The sequence below is a fragment of the Nerophis ophidion genome, linkage group LG20 (genome assembly GCF_033978795.1).
Source record: "Nerophis ophidion isolate RoL-2023_Sa linkage group LG20, RoL_Noph_v1.0, whole genome shotgun sequence".
Taxonomy (NCBI): Eukaryota; Metazoa; Chordata; class Actinopteri; order Syngnathiformes; family Syngnathidae; genus Nerophis; species Nerophis ophidion.
In genome coordinates, this window is record NC_084630.1 from 27,161,849 (window position 1) to 27,184,553 (window position 22,705).

A 22,705-nucleotide genomic window follows, 5' to 3' on the forward strand; every position below is an offset into this window, starting at 1 on the left:
GACTCGTCAGAACATAGAACACTTTTCCACTTTGCAGCAGTCCATCTTAGATGAGCTCGAGCCAAGCGAAGCCGGCGGCGTTTCTGGGTGTTATTGATAAATGGCTTTCGGTTTGCATAGTAAAGTTTCAACTTGCACTTACAGATGTAGCGATCAACTGGAATTACTGACAGTGGTTTTCTGAAGTGTTACCGAACCCATGTGGTGATATCCTTTACACACTGATGTCGCTTTCTGATGCAGTACTGCCTGAGAGATCCAAGGTCACGGGCATTCAACGTTACATGCAGTGATTTCTCCAGATTCCCTGAATCTTTTAATGACATCATGGACCATGGATATTGAAACCCCAAAATGCCATGCCATAGCTCATTGAGAAATGTTGTTTTTAAACTGTTGGACAATTTGCTCACGCGTTTGTCCACAAAGTGGTGACCCTCGCCCCATCCTTGTTTGTGAATGACGACGCTGCTTTTATACCGAAACATGGCACCCACCTGTTCCCAATTAGCCTGTTCACCTGTGGGATGTTCAAAATAGGTGTTTGATGAGCATTCCTCAACTTTCTCAGTCTTTTTCGTCACTTGAGCCATCTTTTTTGGAAAATGTTGCAGGCATCAAATTCCAAATGAACTTATATTTGAAAAAAAAATCAAGTTTTCCAGTTCGAACGTAAAGTCTACTCAATTGAATATAAGTTGAAAAGGATTTGCAAATCATTGTATTCTGTTTTTATTTACCATTTACACATCTTGCCAACTTCACTGGTTTTGGGGTTTGTCGAATATATTTTTTGCATTTCACAAATGTTTTGTAGTATGTTAAAAAAATACAATGCCCTGCTAAAGAACAGTGTTGTGACATACTGTATAATTTGGTAAAAAAAAGACATGTTTTATTTTTTCACAACGCAAATTACATCATACGTCTCTTAAGCAGAAGTTAAAAGACCCTCCAAAAATTCATCACATCACGCTCACATAGTAACATTTACACAACTTATAACACTGACAGCATAATCACATTCTTACATGGTGTATCTAATTAGTCTGTGTCAAAATAAATCATTTAAAAAGACATTGTGCGTCCTATTAACAAACCTATTTCCGCCTCCTGCTAATGACATGATGTGGCAGAAACAGCCAAGGAATTACAACATAAACATCTAATATCAACAAACACTGACAGGAAACATAAATTGTGGTTTCAAGACACATTTAATCTAGCTATGGTATATAGAGACAACGATCACTGAGAGAGTTTGGAGGTAAGGCGAATAGTTGATGCCCTCGCCACCTCATCTCTGTAAATTGGTGGAAAAACTGCATTTATTTTACTTCTAATATCTAACAGGCAGCAAGTGTGAATGGGTGCTTGGTGAGTCTTCAACAATGCAGAGCTCAACATAGCAACATTAATGATTGATTTTATTCAAAATTGAATCAATTGCCAGCCCATCATTGTGGAAAATATTGCCATTCACAGCACCTTTAAATGACAATTCAGGGCTTTTTGGAATTTCGCTAAATAAAAACATGACCCAACACCATTGTCTTGCTGAAATAAGCATGGATGGCAACATACTGTAAGTTGCTCCAAAACCTGTCTGTACCTTTCAGCATTAATGGTGCCTTCACAGATGTGTAAGTTACCCATGCCTTGGGCACTAATACACCCCCATACCATCACAGATGCTTTGTTTGTACAGTATCTATACCTTTTAACTTTCTCAAAAAGATACCTACATTTTCACACTAGCTCAAGACCAACCAGAAAATGAACATGAGCTTCTGTGAATACTTGAATGTGACTGCAACCATCGATCAGTTTTCTGTGGAGGATTCTGTATTAATCAACGTGGAGGTACTCTTCAGCCTGTATGTCAAAACACAAGAACCGTCAATTACATGTTTTTTAAAATTGTATTTAAGCAAACAAATGACTTACATGCTGTTGATCCGATGTAGTCTGTCTTTCAAATCATCCTGGACAAAGAGCGAGACAAAAATGTACTTAATGAAACAATGTTGAAATGCTAATGCAAGTAGATAATATTATCTACTGTATATTAACACATTTTAGGAAGATAGTTTTTTTTGCACTGATACACCATTGAAATTTATCCCCACGATAATAATAATAATCATATTGTACATGCACGTTGTTTATAAACTGAGTCGCACGACTCAATGGTTATTGAGATGCACCTTTACAAAACCCCAAACCAGTGAAGTTGGCACGTTGAGTAAATCGCACATAGAAACAGAAAACAATGATTTGTAAATCCTTTTCAACCTATATTCAACTAAATAGACTGCAAAGACAAGATACTTAAAAGTTCAAACTGAAAAACTTGGTTATTTTTTGCAAATATTATCTCATTTGGAATTTGGTGCCTGCAACATGTTTCAAAAAAGCTGGCACAAGTGGCAAAAAAGACAAAAGAAAGTTGAGGAATGCTCATCAAACACTTATTTGGAACATCCCACAGGTGAACAGGCTAATTGGGAACAGGTAGCTGCCATGATTGAAAATAAATGCATTCCATGAAATGCTCAGTCGTTCACGAACAAGGATGGGGCGAGGTTCACCACTTTGTGAACGAATGCGTGAGCAAATTGTCCAACAGTTTAAGTACAACATTTTGTCAACAAGCTATTGCAAGGAATTTAGGGATTTCACCATCTACGATCCGTAATATCAGCAAAAGGTTCAGAGAATCTGAAAAAAAATCTCTGCACGCAAACGATCCCTCAGGCGGTACTGCATCAAAAAGCGACGTCAGTGTGTAAAGGATATCACCACATGGGGTCAGGAACACTTCATAAAACCACTGTCAGTAACTACAGTTTGTCGCTACATCTGTAAGTACAAGTTAAAACTGTACTATGCAAAGCCAAAGCCATTTATCAACACCCAGAAACGCTGCCGGCTTTGCTTGGGCCGAGATCATCGAAGATGGACTGATGCAAAGTGGAAAAATGTTCTGTGGTCTGACGAGTCCATATTGAATTTTTTTTTTTTTTTTAAACTGGGAACATCGTGTCCTCCGTAAAAAAAAGGAAAAGAACCATCCGGATTGTTATAGGCGCATTGTTCAAAGGCCAGCATTTGTGATGGTATGGGGGTGTATTAGTGCCCAACGAATGGGTAACTTAAGCATCTGTGAAGGCACCATTAATGCTGAAAGGTACATACAGGTTTTGGAGCAACATATGTTGCCATCCGAGCAACGTTATCATGGACGCCCCTGCTTATTTCAGCAAGACAATGCCAAGCCACGAGTTACCACAGCGTGGCTTCATAGTAAAAGAGTGCGGGTACTAGACGGGCCTGCCTGTAGATCAGACCTGTCTCCCATTGAAAATGTGTGGTGCAATATGAAGCCCAAATTACCACAACTGAGACCCTGGACTGTTAAACAACTTAAGCTGTACATCAAGCAAGAATGGGAAATAATCCCACCTGAAAAGCTTAAAAAAATGGTCTCCTCAGTTCCCAAACGTTTACAGAGTGTTGTTAAAAGGAAAGGCCATGTAACACAGTGGTAAAAATGGGCCTGTGACAACTTTTTTGCACTGTGTTGCTGCCATTAAATTCAAAGTTAATGATTATTTGCAAAAAAAAATTAAGTTTGTCATTTTGAACATTAAATATCTTGTCTATTCAATTGAACATAAGTTGAAAAGGATTTGCAAATCATTGTATTCTGTTTTTATTTACAAAATCTACAACGTGCCAACTTCACTGGTTTTGGGTTTTGTACATACTGACAAGAATTCCTCTTTCACATTCAATAATACCTATGTACAATTTGGTCTACAACATGGACATTTTTGGAATGTGGGAGGAGAAAACACAGACACACAAGGAGAACACACAAATTCTACACAGAATGTTCTAATAGATTCCAACTAACAAAGAAGGTCTCACCTTTAAAGCATCAGAAGGTGGTGCAGAAGAGGTCTGGCATGTTGGAGGTACACACGACTACAAAAAAGTGGCACATGTGAATTGAAGTGAATTATATTTATATAGCGCTTTTTCTCTAGTGACTCAAAGCACTTTACATAGTGAAACCCAATATCTAAGTTACATTCAAACCAGTGTGGGTGGCACTGGAAGCATGTGGGTAAAGTGTCTTGCCCAAGGACACAACGGCTGTGACTAGGTTGGCAGAAGCGGGAATTGAACCTGCAACCCTCAAGTTGCTGGCACGGCCACTCTACCAACCAAGCTAAACCGCCCCATGTCATGGCATTTACATGATGCTGCACAACACCTAAGGTGAATGAAGAAGAAAGCATCTCCGGATGTAATGCAATCATACTACCTGCACTATATTGTATCAATGTTTGTTTTCTTCTAACTCAATGTCCCAAACACCACAAAGCACAACTCATTTTTGTTTTATTAAAAAAACACACATAAAATTACATGTATTTAGTTATTTCAGACTTTGTGTAGCATAATACTTTGTGTCTAATGGTCCAGAGAGAAAAACTGTAATGCCAGCAACGTCTACTAGGATGGTTGAATGTCAACTAGAGAGTAGCTAAAACAAAAAATACAGTTCGAAATTACTACAAAACAGCATTAAAAGAAATATGAGTAAAAATTATTTGCATAGCGTATTTTCAGGAATAAAAGGTGCACTGAATTTTTTCATTTTTTCTCAAAACTTGACAGTGCGCCTTATAACCCCGTGCGACTCTTCTAAGCAACAAGTTTGGTTAAGCCTGCCCACCGCGAATATAGCGTATATGGTACATACTGTAATGATCAATGTGACCACTAGATGGCAATCAAACATAAGAGATAAGTGTAGGCTGCACTATGATGGGTCTCAAGTAAACACCAACATTTTAAATGCATCCATCCATCCATTTTCTACCGCGTATTCCCTTTTGGGGTCACGGGGGGCGCTGGCGCCTATCTCAGCTACAATCGGGCGGAAGGCAGGGTACACCCTGGACAAGTCGCCACCTCATCACAGGGCCAAAACAGATAAGACAGACAACATTCACACACTAGGGCCAATTTAGTGTTGCCAATCAACCTATCCCCAGGTGCATGTCTTTGGAAGTGGGAGGAAGCCGGAGTACCCGGAGGGAACCCACGCATTCACGGGGAGAACATGCAAACTCCACACAGAAAGATCCCGAGCCTGGATTTGAACCCAGGACTGCAGGAACTTCGTATTGTGAGGCAGACACACTAACCCCTCTGCCACCGTGAAGCCCACATTTTACATTTTAAATGTTTCATTATAAATATAGAACATTACACACCGCGCTCAAACATCTATCAAAATGTTTAGTACGACTTTGGTAAGCTAAGAACCCGCACCGCTTGAAGGACTGGTGGCGCATTAAGCATACAAGTATTATTACTGGTGTTATCTGGTGTTTTGTTTCGCAATATTATGCAAAATCAACTGTTATTACCTTCTGATACCTGCTGATCTGTATTTTGGATCTGCATAAATCCTGAAAAATTGTGCGCATTCGCCTTTGTAGTCCGTGTGATACACCGTATTTGATAAGCTTCTTCTTTTTCTCTATCTTCTTGTCATGGGACATTCATCTGTTAATTCAATGACGACAACCTTCTTCTTTGTATAAGTATATTTTACTAAGTGTAAATTCAAGGAACACCATAATAAACTGGCCACCGCCGTTCACTTTAACAGACTCCCAACCGGAGCCCGCGCATAGAGCAATTCATACTGGGAGGTACCTTAAATACACTAAAAGAGTCGCTGAATCGTAAGTACCATAAAAATGCACAATGCAAAAACAGAACATTTACACATCCTCTGCTCTTGCCATTTCTAATATAAAGTAGTGTAAAGTTCTTACTTATATCTGTCAGTAAACTCGCTATGAAAGCGCTACAACATACCGGTGTAGTGAGTCTACATTATTCACCCAAGGAACTTTAGTTATTAAGAGTTCCGGTCGGACGTTTTTTCATGTGACACATTTTCGGTGTGGTTGCTCCGTTATTGATTTAAGTCCAGTCTGAATGTCATTAAAACAGTTAACTCCATCTTTTGACACTTCTTCCACTCCCGTCCTTGCACGCTACACCGCTACAACAAAGATGACGGGGAGAAGACGCTGTGAAAGGTGAGCCACGTAAATAAGACCGCCCACAAAACGGCGCATCCGGAAGCGAATGTCAGAAAGCGGCTTAAAGATGGTCTGTAAAACATAATAGATGCTACATTTTGACCATGTTGAACAAAGCACCACCATTACATGTTATGTAGACCACAAGGAAGGGTTTTCCATTTAGAAAATAAATAACTCAAATAAATAAATAATATAACTCCTTTAATGCGCCATATAATCCAGTGCGCCTAAGATATGAAAAAAGATAAAAAATAGACCATTCATCGGCAGTGCACCTTATAATCCGGAGCTCCCTATAGTTCGGAAAATACGGTACCATTTTTTTTTTTTTTTACTAAATAAGCTGTACACTGAATACTTTAAAGTATAACGTTTACTATCTTTTCCGGTATTGTCCTTTGACATACAATCATAATAATTGTTGCTGAAATGAGAGTTCCGTACTCACTTCTGTATCCGCATTTCTGTTTTCTGCACAGACCACTGCATATACACGGTAATGGAAGCATGTTGATTTGTTTTGAGCAGTAGCACAAACACAGCTGGAAACAAGTCTTCATTTTCATAAAGCATCGATGACCAAACATATCCACTGAGAGTCGCACACTAAAAATAAAAAGTACAGTGTGGGCAATTTTGATATTTTTAATTTTCTAAAAAAACTACATATAGATTTAAGGAAATTAGAGACAGTAAGTTTGCAAATGTATTCCATTTTCTACAATTTTTATTTTAACATTAGTACGTTTAGATTGTGCCGCAGACATTAGAAAATAGCTCTCTAATCTTTTGCCATCTACAATGTTTCAACCAATAATTATTAGGATTTTTTCTGTGTACTTGATTTGTCAGGTATTAAAAAAAAAAAAAAAAACTAGAGAAAAAGTGGCGGTCTGGCTGCATGTTTCCTACCTTTACAAAGCCCAGTTCCATTTTGGTTTCCAGCAAAAATACTCTATGAATAAGATTTTCCCAGCTCTCTCGAGGTATTGTGATGACTTCTCCTTCCTCCTTCTGTAACAGTACAAAAGCACTGAATATACACAGTATGTGTACTTCTGACCTCATGTTTCTATTTTTGGTAAAACTGGATTAGCCTTCCTATAAACTAAACTGGATTTTAGCATCAGAATAGTATTGTCCCAAAAAGTAGCTTAAGCTTGTCTGCAAACAAATTTTGATCATAAATGAATAAAATAATAAAATGTGTCATAATCACTTTCTCATGGTTATTTCGGTTCTCTAGCTCCTCCAGATGTTCCTCCAGAGCACTGAGCCTTTGAAGACCACAAAGAAGACTTTCAATTTTAACTTCCATAGCAGAAAGCCTTTCCTCAACATTGGAAGACTGAAAGACACAATGACATTGTGCATAAATGACTACTGGGCATGAATGTAATGTTTTAAAATGTACAGCATTTGTATGCTCTGTGACAAATAGAATGCATGCAGGAACCCTTCGGTTTCTAATTATTGTGTGCTTTATTTGATCGGTTTAATTTGGCTCAGACAAACGACCAAACATGTATATTTCTACCAAAGCTTTTTTAAGGCATCCTAACACAGTGGTTCTCAAATGGGGGTACGCGTACCGCTGGGGGTACTTGAAGGTATGCCAAGGGGTACGTGAGATTTTTTTTAAACATTCTAAAAATAGCAACAATTCAAAAATCCTTTATAAATATATTTATTGAATAATACTTCAACAAAATATGAATGTAAGTTCATAAACTGAAAAGAAATGCAACAATGCAATATTCAGTGTAGATGTAAGCACAATACCAATGGGCGCAATTTGCAAAACGCGCAACCGCATTTTACAAATTTAATGTCAAATCCAAGTCAAATCAAATCAAATGTTTATTGGATTCATCCACAACTAAACTACTACCACAACTTGGTTTACTATTTATAAAATATAATAATGTAGGGTTACCTGGAACTTGAATTAGGCCACCCGGCCTGAATCCACACTGCCCTCGCCAAACACCTTCGTTTCCCAACCCTCACGCTTGGATAAATAGGCTTTGATGCCATCTACGCAGTGTTGGGAGACTGTTTTGCTGTTAGATCGCGTCCAAATTTGCAAAGTGCGCGAGATTGGTGAAATGCTTACAAAATTGACGGCTAGATTTTTTGTGTGGACATGTTTCATAAATATTGTTAAATATTTCTTTTTTTGTAAAGAAATGTTTAGAATTAGGTTCATGAATCCAGATGGATCTCTATTACAATCCCCAAAGAGGGCACTTTAAGTTGATGATTACTTCTATGTGTAGAAATCTTTATTTATAATTGAATCACTTGTTTATTTTTCAACAAGTTTTTTGTTATTTTCATATCTTTTTTTTTTCAATATTTTACACTGTTATACAATTTAATAAATCAGAAACTGAAGAAACTGAGGACATAGTGCTTCTTTACCTCTTTTTTTCAACCAAAAATGCTTTGCTCTGATTAGGGGGTACTTGAATTAAAAAAATGTTCACAGGTGGTACATCACTGAAAAAAGGTTGAGAACCACTGTCCTAACAAGCTTCAAGTACTGTAAAGTGTGGCCTAAAGAGTGAAGACAACAGTAAGTTGTTTTTTTTCGTCCAAAATGTGCCAGATTATATTTGTCAGACAACATATGATATAGCATGAGTTCTAACTTTACTTGTATTTGCAATGCAATGAAAAGCTTTAGGGAATCCTTACAAAGACCGCCTCTTCCTCTTCCTCCTCCTCTTCCTCCTCCTCCTCCTCTTCCTCCTCCTCCTCCTCTTCCTCCTCCTCTTCCTCCTCCTGCTGCTCATGTTCATCAAGCTGGGCGTTCACGTTTTTAGGAGAATCGGATGAAAACACGTCATCATTCAAGGGCAGCATTTCACTGTGATGTGGTGGTGATTCCTCTTTTTGCATGTGATTAACAACATGAGGGCGGACAGAGACCTAAGACAAGAGTGGAAGTGAAATCATTATTTATCAGATTCATTCCCAAGATAAAGCATTGCAGCAACTGCTTCCCTCCAGTGCACACTGCACCTTCCAGAAGCTTTATGAGTATAGAAACTCTAATCAAACGTAAACAATTATTGTATTTATATGTATATTTTACAATCTACAATAATTTTGATCTACAAATGTATTTAGGTCTATTAGTTATTAGAACTAAATTACTGAACACAAATTAAATTGTTTTATGAAAGTTATATGAAGCATTATTGTCAAATTGAATGTACAAACTCCAAAACCAGTTAAGTTAGCACGTTGTGTAAATCGTAAATAAAAACTGAATACAATGATTTGCAAATACTTTTCAACCTGTATTCAATTGAATAGACTGCAAAGACAATATACTTAACATCTGAACTGGAAAACTTTGTTAATTTTTGCAAATATTAGCTCATTTGTAATTTCATGGATGCAACAGGTTTCAAAAAAGCTGGCACGAGTGACAAAAAAAGATAGAAAGTTGAGAAATGCTCATCAAACACTTATTTGGAAAATCCCACAGGTGAACAGGCTAATTGGGAACAGGTGGGTACCATGATTGGGTATAAAAGCCGCTTCTATGAAATTCTCAGTCAAACAAGGATGGGGCAAGGGTCACCACTTTGTAAACAAATCCGTGAGCAAATTGTCAAACAATTGTTGAACAACATTTGTCAACGAGCTATTGCAAGGATTTTAGGGATTTCATCATCTACGATCTGTAATATCATCAAAAGGTTAAAATAATCTGGAGAAATCACTGCACGTATGCGATGATATCACAAACTTTTGATCCCTCATGCGGCACTGCATGAAAAAGGGACAGTGTGCAAAGGATATCATCACAGGGGCTCAGGAAAATTTCAGAAAACCACTGTTAGTAACTATAGTTGGTCACTACATCTGTAAGTGCAAGTTAAAACTCTACTATGCAAAGCGAAAGCCATTTATCAACAACACCCAGAAATGCTGCCGGTTTCGCTGGGCCTGAGCCCATCTAAGATTGACTGATGCAAAGTGGAAAAGTGTTCTGTGGTCTGACGAGTCCACATTTCAAATTGTTTTTGGAAATTGTGGACCCTGTGTCCTCCGGAACAAAGAGGAAAAGACCCATTTGGAGTGTTATAGACGCAAAGTTCAAAAGCCAGCATCTGTGATGGTATTGGGGTGTATTAGTGCCCGTGGTATGGGTAACTTACACATCTGTGAAGGCACATCCAAGCAACATTATCATGGGCGCCCCTGCTTATTTCAGCAAGACAATGCTAAGCCTCCTGTTACAACACTGTGGCTTCATAGCAACAGAGGGCAGGAACTAGACTGGCCTGCCTGAAGTCCAGACCTGTCTCCCATAGAAAATTTGTTGCGCAATATGAAGCTTAAAAAACCACAACGGAGACCCCAGACTGTTGAACAACTTAAGCTGTACATCAAGCAAGAATGGGAAAGAATTCCACCTGAAAAGCTTCAAAAATCGGTCTCCTCAGTTCCCAAACGTTTACTGAGTGTTGTTAAAAGGAAAGGCCATGTAACACGGTGGTAAAAATGCCCCTGTGACAACTTTTCCGCAATGTGTTGCTGCCATTAAATTAAAAGATAATGATTATTTGCAACAAAAAAAAAAGTTTCTCAGTTCGAACATTAATTATCTTGCCTTTGCAGTCAATTCAATTGAATATAAGATGAAAAGGATTTGCAAATCATTGCACTGTTTTTATTTACGGATTACACAACATGACAACTTCATTGTTTTTTCTAGCAGTGTATAATGTTTTTTTTTTTTAATGAGTAAAGCTACTTATACAAAATATTTTACATTTTGTTCCCCGACTAAGCTCTGACACTAAGTTCTGAACTGATTTATGATGATGATGGCATAAGTTACATGCCTACTTACTATATTAACAATCTCCCGCTTGGTAAGTGATGGATGATCTTCTCCTCTGGTGTGCTTGTGTGACACAGGATTTCTGACTCTCGGCTAGAGAATACACACAAAAAAGTAAAATTACCTCAAAAAGCAGATGAAAAATTGAGGGAACACAAGCTAATGAAGAAAACAGCACCTTGCAGAGGAATTTTAATGGAAGGGTATTTTCTTGTAGGGTTTTTCAGAGTGTGGTCAGGAGAAACAGTCAAAGCTGGGTAATAAGCAAGTATGCTTTGATGCAACCATATAAGTCCATTGCTAATACAAATATAAACATTCATCATTTTAACAGTTTGATAAGAAAATATACGTTTAGAATTTTATGTACCTTTTTCAGCTCGGTGTGCCTCTTCAGGACCAAGTCAATGATGTCACAAACTGTAGAAATCTTTTTTTGACAGAAACCCTTCTGCAGGAATTGTTGCTTAGAGAGGACAGGTTTATAGTGGAATATGTCTCGCAGAATCTTAAAAAGTAAACAAAGAGGTTGAAAAGAATGAATACGATCATTTTGAAAAAAATGGTCTACTGCCCAATGCACTATGCCCCTATTCTCCCATGTGCTTAAGTGGAAAAAAGTTGCGCAACTGCGGATTCTGGCTGCGCGGTATTCTCCCCTCAACCTTAAAAGGGGTCATATTATGATTTTTTTCTCTACATTTAAAACTCTTCCTTGTGGTCTACATATCATGTAATCATGGTTCTTCAGTCAAAATTTTGCATTGATTATGTTTTATAGACTGTCATCAAGCCACTTGCTGACCATCTCTTTAGGATGCAGGAATTGTGTGGGTGGTTTTTGACACACTTTGACTGTGTATTCTGCCCGCCAGCCATGTTGTGTAGTTTTATACTACAGTATACACTACTTTGTATTAGAAATGGCAACAGCGGAGGATGCATGTGCATGTAAGAGCCAGTCTGCCCCTCAACACAAGGGGTAGAAAAACCGAAGGAGCTTATTGACTCTAAAGCTCCTTGAGTAAAATGTCACCGTATAAGAAGATATCCTCTGATGTCACCAATGGGGCAAATTCCAAACGACTCATTTGGAGGAAGTATGAAGGAAGGCAAAATTATTCTATAAAAATCTCCGCCATACCGTATTTTCCGGATCATAGGGCAGACCGGACTATAAGTCACACTGCAGATGAATGGTCTAGTCTTGATCTGTTTTCATATATTAGGCGCACAGGATTATAAGGCTCATTAAGGAGTCATGTTATTTTTTTTCTTCTATATTTAAAACACTTCCCTTTGGTCTACATTACATGTAATGGTGGTTATTTGGTCAAACTGTTGCATAGATTATGTTTTACAGATAATCGTCAAGCCACTTTCTGACAGTCTCTTCAGGATGCGTCGTTTGTTGGGCGGTCTTATTTTTGTGGCTCACGTTCGGCGTATTCTCCCCGTCATCTCTGTTGTAGCGGTGTAGCTTGCAAGGACAGGAGTGGAAGAAGTTAAAGTTAAAGTACCAATGATTGTCACACACATAGTCGGTGTGGTGAAAATATTCTCTGCATTTGACCCATCACCTTTGATCACCCCCTCGGAGGTGAAGGGAGCAGTAAGCAACACTTGTGGACGCGCCCGGGAATCATTTTGGGTGATTTAACCCCCAACAATTTACCACCAAAACAAAATCTAATTAGTTCGGAAAATTGCTGCAGACAAAAATTCAAAGCAACATACATAAACATGTGGGAGAAGAGAGGCTCCTTAAATGTACTGCATATGCAACATGTCAGTGTGAAGTAGTGTACCTTATAGAGTGAGTCAGTGAACCGCAGGTCAGTCTTGCCGGTCAGCTCCAGTCCAGCTGTCAGAAGTTGCTCAGCAAAAGGTGGAGAGAAGATGGTGAGCGTGAAGCTCAAAATTGGCAGAAAAGCTGAGGGGTCTCCTTTGGACAGGCTGATACAAAATCAAAGAAGAGTAAAACGAGGCAAGGAATATGACATGCAGCACAAGTTAATGACAGACAATAAAAAGTTCAGATATTTAGAGAGAGAGAGAGAGAGAGAGAGTAACAATTACATTCTACAGGCAAGTAGATTTGTTGCTTTTACATCTGAATAATACTGAAAAGTAGTCAACCATGCAATATAGTTATTATTATAATTATTTTGATTTTTATCAGGTATAACTCAGAAGTTAATTGCTTTGGCAGTTAGTCGATATATGGGATATTTTAACTTTTCCTTACAAGTTATTAGTACTAATGTAATGGTTTGGAACATTACTTTTTTCTCCTCACAATGTTTTCTTTTCATTCATTAATTTTCAAACACAAATGAGTCTGTGGAGCCAATCAACATCCAGGGCCGGGAGGTGGCAGTAGTGGGGCAGTACAAGTACCTGGGAGTCCACTTGAACAGCAGACTGGACTGGAAGGACAACAGCAAAGCTGTATACAAGAAGGACATGAGCAGACTCTTTTTCCCTGAGAAAGTTTAGGTCCTTTAATGTGTGCAGCACAGTCTGTTGTGGCCAGTGCCCTGTACTTTGCAGTGGTTTGTTGGGGGAGCAGCACCAGCAAAAGGGACTTAAACCGGATTGATAAACTGATCCGGAAAGCCGGCCAAATTATCCATCCATCCATTGTCTACTGCTTATTCCCTTTTGGGGTCGCTGGTGCCTATCTCAGCTACAATCGGGCGGAAGGCGTCGTACACCCTGGACAAGTCGCCACCTCATTGCAGAGACAACACAGATAGACAGACAACATTCACACACTAGGGCCAATTTAGTGTTGCCAATCAACCTATCTCCAGGTGCATGTCTTTGGAGGTGGGAAGAAGCCGGAGTACCCGGAGGGAACCCACGCAGTCACGGGGAGGACATGCAAACTCCACACAGAAAGATCCTGAGCCCGGGACTGATCCCAGGACTACTCAAGACCTTTGTATTGTGAGGCTAGTGGCACGCGATAAGAGTTGTTTGTGTCAGTGAGGGACAGGAGGACACTGAACAAACTGCTCACCATCATGGACAGTCCTGCCCACCCACTCCACCAAACAACTGAGGGACGACAAAGCTCATACTCCAACAAGCTCTTGTTGGATCTACTCTCTATTTTATGCTGCCCTTTTTTTTGGCTGCAGCTGTTACATATACTGTAATATTTTACATGGTAATTGGAATTTTTTATATATTAAGTTAGTGCACCAGTGGCAGATCTAGCTGGTGCTCTTTAGGGGGCCCCCTTTCATAAGTATTGAAACATGTCATTTATACATGTTTTATTCAATAAAAGAAAAAAAAGTAACAAACCATAATAAAATGATAATGTAAAACTGATAAGTGGGGGTAAATGCTGGAAAGTATTTTATTGGGCGATCCAAATGTCTGGTGGCTGCAAATTACTATTAAATAGAAGAGAAGAATAAGAGGGAGGATGCAGTCTCCTACACTCCAAAAGCATGAATGTTAGGCTAATTGGAGACTCTGGCTCTATGAGTGTGATTGGTTATTAGTATTCAGTTAGAGTCAGGCTTGTATACAGACCGTATCCTGTGATTAACTGGTGGTGACCAATACAGAGTGTACCCCAACCTTTTACTCAAAGTCAACTTGGATAGACTCCATCTCAGAGGATATTTAGACTTAGACGTACATTTTCAACCCATATCCAGTTGAATATGCTACAAAGACAACATATTTGATGTTCAAAATGATAAACATTTTATTTTTTGCAAATAGTCATTAACTTTAGAATTTGATACCAGCAACACATGACAAAGAAGTTGGGAAAGGTGGCAGGCAATAAATACTGATAAAGTTGAGGAATTCTCATCAAACACTTCTTTGGAACATCCCACAGGTGTGCAGGCTAATTGGGAACAAGTGGGTGCCATGACTGGGTATAAAAACAGCTTCTGTGAAATGCACAGTCATTCACAAACAAAGACGGAGCGAAGGTCACCACTTTGTGAACAAATGTGTGAGCAAATTGTCGAACAGTTTAAGAACAACATTTCTCAACGGTCTATTGCAAGGTATTTAGGAATTTCACCATCCTCGGTATGTAATACCATTAAAAGGTTCAGAGAATCTGGAGAATTCACTGAACATAAGCGATGATATAACCGACTTTCGTTCCCTCATGCGGTAGTGCAACAAAAAGTGACATCCGTGTGTAAAGGATATCACCACATGGGCTCAGGAACACTTCAGAAAACCACTGTCAGTAAGTACAGTTTGTCGCTACATCTGTTAGTGCAAGTTAAAACTCTACTATACAAAGCCAAGGCCATTTATCAACGACACCCAGAAACGCCGCTGGCTTTTCTGGGCCCGAGATCAGCTAAGATGAACTGATGCAAAATGGAAAAGTGTTCTGTAGTCTGATGAGTCCAAATTTCAATTTTTTGGGGAGAAACAATGAACGTTGTGTCATCCGGACCAAAGAGGAAAAGAACCATCAGGACTGTTCAAGGTGCAAAGTTCAAAAACCAGCATCTGTGATGGTATGGGGGTGTATTAGTGTCCCAGGCATGGGTAACTTACACATCTGTGAAGGCACCATTAATGCTGAAAGGTCCATACAGGTTTTGGAGCAACATATGTTGTCAGCCAAGCAACGTTATCATGGACGCCCCTGCTTATTTCAGCAAGACAATGCCAAGCCACGTGTTACTACAGTGCGGTTTTGTAGTAAAAGAGTGCGGGTACTTTCCTGGCCCGCCTGCAGTCCAGACCTGTCCCTTATTGAAAATGTGTGGCGCATTATGAAGCGTAAAATATGACAGCAGAGACCCCGGACTGTTGAACAACTGAAGTTCTACATAGAACAAGAATGGGAAAGAATTCCACTTTCAAAGCTTCAACAATTAGTTTCCTCAGTTCCCAAAGTGTTGTTAAAAGAAAAAGTGATGTAACACAGTGGTGAACATGCCCTTCCCCAGATACTTTGGCACGTGTTGCAGCCATGAAATTCTAAGCTAATTATTATTTGCAAAAAAAATAAAGTTTCTGAGTTTGAACATCAAATATCTTGTCTTTGTAGTGCATTCAATTGAATATGGGTTGAAAAGGATTTGCAAATCATTGTGTTCCGTTTATATTTACATCTAACACAATTTCCCAACTCATATGGAAACGTGGTTTGTATATTATATTTTTATATAATATATACAATGTCTGTCTGTGTTGGCCCTGTGATGAGGTGGCGACTTGTCCAGGGTGTACTCCGCCTTCCGCCCGAATGCAGCTGAGATAGGCTCCAGCACCCCATAAGGAACAAAAAGTAGAAAATGGATGGATGGATATATATATATATATATATAATAGGGTTGTACGGTATACCTGTATTAGTATAGTACCGCGATACTAATGAATCATTTTCGGTACTATACCACCTCTGAAAAGTACCGGTCTGCCACTATCTAGTATCTGGTCGATACTACTATGATTATGTCGATATATTTTAGCATCACAACATCTTCTTTTGGTTTTATTTTTATTTATATTTTGTTTACAAACTCAGAAAATACGTCCATGGACACATGAGGACTTTGAATATGACCAATGTATGATCCTGTAACTACTTGGTATTGGATTGATACCCAAATTCATGATATCAATCCAAAACTAACGCAAAGTATCCAACAACAAAAGAATAAGTGCTTATTATGAAGCGTAGATAGAACATATTAAGAGAAAAAGTAAACAGATATTAACAGTAAATGAACAAGTAGATTAATAATTAATTTTCTACCACTTGTCCTTAATAATTGACAAAATAATAGAATGATAAATGACACAATATGTTACTGCATATGTCTGCAGCTAAATTAGGAGCCTTTGTTTGCTTACTTACTAATAAAAGACAAGTTGTCTTGTATGTTCACTATTTTGTTTAAGGACAAACTTGTAATAAGAAACATGTTTAATGTACCGTAAGATTTTTTTGTTAAACTAAACCCAATAATTAATTTTTTTGTGGTCCCCTTTATTTAGAAAAGTACCAAACAGTACCGAAATATCGAAATAATTTTGGTACCGCTACCAAAATATTGGTGTCGGGACAACACTGATATATACAGTCAAGAAAATAAGTATTTGAACACCCTGCTATTTTCCAAGTTCTCCCACTTAGAAATCATGGAGGGGTCTGAAATTTTCACAGTAGTTTCATTTCCAGTGTATGAGAGATAACCTCAAAAGAAAAATCCAGAAATCACAATCTATGATTTGTTAACAATTTATTTGTGTGATACAACTGAAAATAAGTATTTGAACACCAACATTAATATTTGGTAGAGTAGCCTTTGTTTGCAATTACAGAGGTCAAACGTTTCCTGTAGTTCTTCACCAGGTTTGCACAGACCGCAGGAGGGATTTTGGCCCATTCCTCCACACAGATCTTCTCTAGATCAGTAAGGTTTCTGGGCTGTCGCTGAGTAACACAGACTTTCAGCTCCCTCCAAAGATTTTCAATTGGATTTAGGTCTGGAGACTGGATAGGCCACTCCAGAACCTTGATATGGTTCTTACAAAGATACTTCTTGGTTTTCCTGGCTGTGTGCTTTGGGTCATTGTCATGTTGGAAGATGCAGCCACGACTCATCTTCAATGATCTGACTGAGGGAAGGAGGTTTTTGACCAAAATCTCACAATACATGGCTGCAGTCATCCTCTCCTTAATACAGTACAGTCGTCCTGTCCCATGAGCAGAAAAACACCCCCAAAGCATGATGCTACCACCCCCATGCTTCACAGTAGGGATGGTGTTCTTGGGATGGTACGCATCATTCTTCTTCCTCCAAACACGCATAGTGGAATTATGACCAAAAAGGTCAATTTTGGTCTCATCTGTCCACAAAACTTTCTCCCATGACTCCTCTGGAGACAGGCCTTAACATGTGCTGGTTTAAGCAGGGGAACCTTCCGTGCCAAGCGTAATTTCAAACCATGACGTCTTAGTGTATTACCAACAGTGACCATGGAAACAGTGGTCCCAGCTCTTGTCAGGTCATTGACCAAGTCCTGCCGTGTATTCCTGGACTGATTCCTCGCCTTTCTTAGCATTATTGAAACCCCACCAAATGATATCTTGCATGGCGCTCCACTCCGATTGAGATTGACCGTCATGTTTAGCTTCTTCCATTTTCTAATGATTGCTCCAACAGTGGACCTTTTTTCACCAAGCTGCTTGGCAATTTCTCCGTAGCCCTTTCCATCCTTGTGGAGTTGTACAATTTTGTCTCTGGTGTCTTTGGACAGCACTTTGCTCTTAGCCATGCTGAATGTTTGGGTCTTACTGATTGTATGGGGTGGACAGGTGTCTTACTGCAGCTAACGACCTCACACAGGTGCATTTGCAGGCATGTGATTTGACCACAATGAAAAAGACTGAAAAAATTTCCGGGGGTCTGGGGGACGAAGGCCCCCAGCCAGGTCCAGGTGAGGGGATAAGGGGTCCAACGCCCCCCGAAGCTCCTGGTTTTTCACCAATTTAACATGCTAAAATGAACAAAGACAGCACCATTTGAAGATAATATTTTAGTGTTTAAAGACACGAAAACATCATTAATAAAACATACATACCCGAGTTATACTAACGAATCACTGTATATGGTTCAGTCCCAACAGTATTTAGTCACTAATATTTACATATTGTGTTCATTTGACATCCACAGGTGTCACATTGATCAGTGTTATTATCTACAGTTTATTTACAGTATTACCACATTACTTCAGCTCACTTCACACATTTACTTGCTCGGAGAGCCCCAACATGAGCTTTGCTTGCAAATTTCTGAGCAGCCTGCATTTTCCTTTTGGTCTCTGCTTTTGTAGCTTCTTTTTTGGATTTGACTGCAAACTTCTCCCTCTAGATTAGATTAGTTTAGATTAGATAGTACTTTATTTATTCCGTCAGGAGAGTTCCTTCAGGAAAATTAGTATTTTATCTAGTTTATCTAGTAATTATCTAGTATTACATGCAAATCTATTTCAAATAAATTGTTAACTGGAATCAATAATGCAACTCTTTTAATTTCTGTAATTTCGTAATATATTTTCACGTGGCTTTTTATTTTTAGAAAAAAACATTTATATTTCACAAAGCAATAATTGGTTAATATTTAAGAAAAACATGCGTATTTCGCAAGCAAATATTTTTAACCTTACCTCATTATTAACTACCCTGTCTGCAACTGAAGTGGGCTGTTTGGGTGGATCTTTCCTCTCGATGTCTACGGCAGTTGTCGATGTAAACAAAGGATGAAGTCCGTAAGGTTTGCTCACTTTTGGTTGACATCCAAAAGTACCAGCTAGTGAAAAGTTCGTTTTCCCTGCTTCAAGTTGTTTCATTTGTTTTTGGCGTTTCGCATGTACTTCCAAAGCCTTGAAACCTTGTGATCCATAGTCAATACTATCATGACACCACGTGCACAAAACTTTTCTGGGACGATCGATTTTCCAAATAAAATCGTGGAACAAAGTCATAACTTCCTTCTTCCCAACACTATCAGTGATTTCCCTTTCCAGCCAGTCCCATCGAAACGTATTTTTGAAATGTTTATCATTTTTTTTTTACTCGTGAAGCGTCCTTTCTCTCAAGAACCGACATCGTTTACATTTGGAAAAAGGCGGTAATAACGTCATCATTCATATCAGATGTCCTGATTGGTCACAAGGAACATATCAACCAATCGACTACGGCGTAATATTGTATTACGCCGTAGTTCATTGGTCGACACTTTTTTCCCCCCCGAGATTAAAAACGACGGAATTCAGACTTTAGACGGAAAAATCACATGCCTGCATCTGATTCAGGATAATACAGTGGAGTGGAGGAGGACTTTTAAAGGCGGACTAACAGGTCTTTGAGGGTCAGAATTCTAGCTGATAGACAGGTGTTCAAATACTTATTTTCAGCTGTATCACACAAATAAATTGTTTAAAAAAATCATAGATCGTGATTTCTGGATTTTTTCTTCTTAGGTTATCTCTCATACAGTGCACATGCACCTACTGTGAAAATTTCAGACCCCAGCATGATTTCTAAGTGGGAGAACTTGCAAAATAGCACGGTGTTCAAATACCTATTTTCTTGACTGTATGTATGTATGTTGGCCCTGCGATGAGATGGCGACTTGTCCAGGGTGTACGCCGCCTTCCGCCCGAATGCAGCTGAGATAGGCTCCAGCACCACTGCGATTCCAAAGGGGACAAGAAGTAATATATATATATATATATATATATATATAATTATATATACAGTGGGGCGAAAAAGTATTTAGTCAGCCAACTATTGTGCAAGTTCTCCCACTTAAAATGAGGACATCATAGGTACACTTCAACTGTGAGGGACAGAATGTGAAAAAAAAATCCATGAATTCACATTGCAGGAATTTTTAAGAATTTATATGTAAATTATGGTGGAAAAAACAAGTATTTGGTCAACCATTCAAAGCTCTCACAGATGGAAGGAGGTTTTGACTCAAAATCTCACGATACATGGCCCCATTCATTCTTCCCCCATGCTTCACAGTAGGTATGGTGTTCTTGGGATGCAACTCAGTATTCTTCCTCCAAACACGACAAATTGAGTTTATACCAAAATGGATATATGGATGGGTTAGATGAAACCAAAATAGAACTTTTTGGTATAAACTCAACTCGTCGTGTTTGGAGAAAGAAGAATACTGAGTTGCATCCCAAGAACACCAAACCTACTGTGAAGCATGGGGGTGGAAACATCATGCTTTGGGGCTGTTTTTCTGCTAAGGGGACAGGACGATTGATCCGTGTTAAAGGCCTACTGAAATGAGATTTTCTTATTTAAACGGGGATAGCAGGTCCATTCTATGTGTCATAATTGATCATTTCGCGATATTGCCATAGTTTTGCTGAAAGGATTTAGTAGAGAACATCCACGATAAAGTTCGCAACTATCGATGCTAAGAGAAATGCCCTGCCTCTACCGGAAGTAACAGACGATGACGTCACATGTTTGATGGCTCCTCACATATTCACATTGTTTTTAATGGGAGCCTCCAACAAAAAGTGCTATACGGACCGAGAAAACAACAATTTCCCCATTAATTTGAGCGAGGATGAAATATTCGTGTTTGAGGATATTGATAGCGACGGACTAGAAAAAAATAAAAATAAAAAATAAAAATGCGATTGCAATGGGACGGATTCCGATGTTTTTAGACACATTTACTAGGTTAATTCTGGGTAATCCCTTATCTTTCTATTGTGTTGCTAGTGTTTTAGTGAGTTAAATAGTACCTGATAGTCGGAAGGGTGTCTCCACGGGTGTCTTGACGCGCAGTGTCTCAGGGGAGTCGACGGCAGCTATGGACGGCACAAGCTCAGCTTTTCTCCGGTAAGAACTGAATTTTTAACCACAATTTTCTCACCAAAACCTGCTGGTTGACATGTGGTTGGTATCCATGTTCTCTTGACCGCGCTCTGATCCATAGGAAAGTTTCACCACCAGGAATTTTAAACAAGGAATTACCATGTGTTTGTGTGATTAAAGGCTAAAGCTTCCCAACTCCATCTTTCGACTGTGACTTCTCCAATATCAATTGAACAAATTGCAAAAGATTCAGCAACACAGATGTCCAAAAAACTGTATAATTATGCCGTTAAAGCAGACGACATTTAGCTGTGTGTGTGCGCAGCGCTCATACTTCCTAAAAACCCGTGACGTCTTGCGTACACGTCATCATTACACGATGTTTTGAAGACGAAACTCCCGGGAAATTTAAAATTGTAATTTAGTAAACTAAAAAGGCCGTATTGTTATGTGTTGCAATGTTAATATTTTATCATTGATATATAAACTATCAGACTGCGTGGTGGGTAGTAGTGGGTTTCAGCAGGCCTTTAAGGAAAGAATGAATGGGGCCATGTATCGTGAGATTTTGAGCCAAAACCTCCTTCCATCAGTGAGAGCTTTGAATGGTTGACCGAATGCTTATTTTCCACCATAATTTACAAATAAATTCTTTAAAATTCCTACAATGTGAATTCCTGGATTTTTTTTTCACATTCTGTCTCTCACAGTTGAAGTGTACCTATGATGAAAAATCTCTGTCATTATTTTAAGTGGGAGAACTTGCACAATCGGTGGCTGACTAAATACTTTTTTGCCCCACTGTATATATGTAGCTGAGTTAGGCGCCAGCGCCCCCCGCGACCCCAAAAGGGAATAAGCGGTAGAGAATGGATGGATATATATGCATATATATATATTTTTTTTTATTAGTAACATGCTTTTTTAGATGTTGTGACGGAAACGACCGACGACATTAGCCACTTACCCGCAGTAGTCAACATTTCCAGGGTACTTTACTGCCCGCAAAAGAGTTTCCAGTTTACGCAGACAGCCTTGAAGTTGCAAGTCTCCAGAAGACAGCATTTTGCCGCTTTGAACACACAAATACAAACAAAAAGGATGTACTTTTCTGCAACTCTGTCTTTCAACTTCAAAACAAGAAACCTGTACGACAATGTCGTCAATTACGCATTTGCTTACCTTGACAAGACTCCGTCGAAGGAAGTTAAACTGGATGAGCGGACATTTTTGTCTCTACCGGGTTAACGACACATCGACACGGGATTGGCTCATCTGGTCACGTGATCCGGATGTGACCAACGTAGCCAACGTCACGTGACGTCGGTTGAGTATCTGAGA

The 22,705-nt window shown here is 39.0% G+C and overlaps 1 protein-coding gene across 5 annotated transcripts; it reads right to left on the bottom strand.

Moving 5' to 3' along the window:
• Nucleotides 1-870: 870 nt before the first annotated feature.
• cep44 (centrosomal protein 44) lies at nucleotides 871-22,682 on the bottom strand. Of its 5 annotated transcripts, XM_061880876.1 has the most exons (13): nucleotides 22,547-22,682; nucleotides 22,332-22,436; nucleotides 20,097-20,205; nucleotides 12,810-12,957; nucleotides 11,372-11,509; nucleotides 11,011-11,094; nucleotides 8,893-9,071; nucleotides 8,838-8,850; nucleotides 7,357-7,485; nucleotides 7,050-7,151; nucleotides 3,934-3,990; nucleotides 1,948-1,985; nucleotides 871-1,875 (listed from the first exon to the last, which is right to left on the bottom strand). In XM_061880876.1, exons 2-13 carry the CDS (start codon nucleotides 22,345-22,347, stop codon nucleotides 1,824-1,826), a joined length of 1,065 nt encoding a protein of 354 aa, XP_061736860.1. In that variant the 5' UTR covers nucleotides 22,348-22,436; nucleotides 22,547-22,682; the 3' UTR covers nucleotides 871-1,823. The 5 variants fall into 5 exon arrangements, with proteins under 5 accessions (XP_061736860.1, XP_061736861.1, XP_061736857.1 ...); XM_061880877.1 differs by lacking the exon at nucleotides 20,097-20,205 and adding an exon at nucleotides 13,402-13,450 and having other exon boundaries at nucleotides 8,838-9,071; XM_061880873.1 differs by having other exon boundaries at nucleotides 8,838-9,071.
• Nucleotides 22,683-22,705: the final 23 nt, after the last annotated feature.

Bases quoted from the DNA above. Each gene is read 5' to 3' on its own strand.
- cep44 (XM_061880873.1), bottom strand. The intron at 7,152-7,356 runs GTGATTATGACA...GTACTGTTACAG, and splicing joins ACCGAAATAACCATGAGAAA to AAGGAGGAAGGAGAAGTCAT. The intron at 1,986-3,933 runs GTGAGACCTTCT...CTCTTTGTCCAG, and splicing joins CACCTTCTGATGCTTTAAAG to GATGATTTGAAAGACAGACT.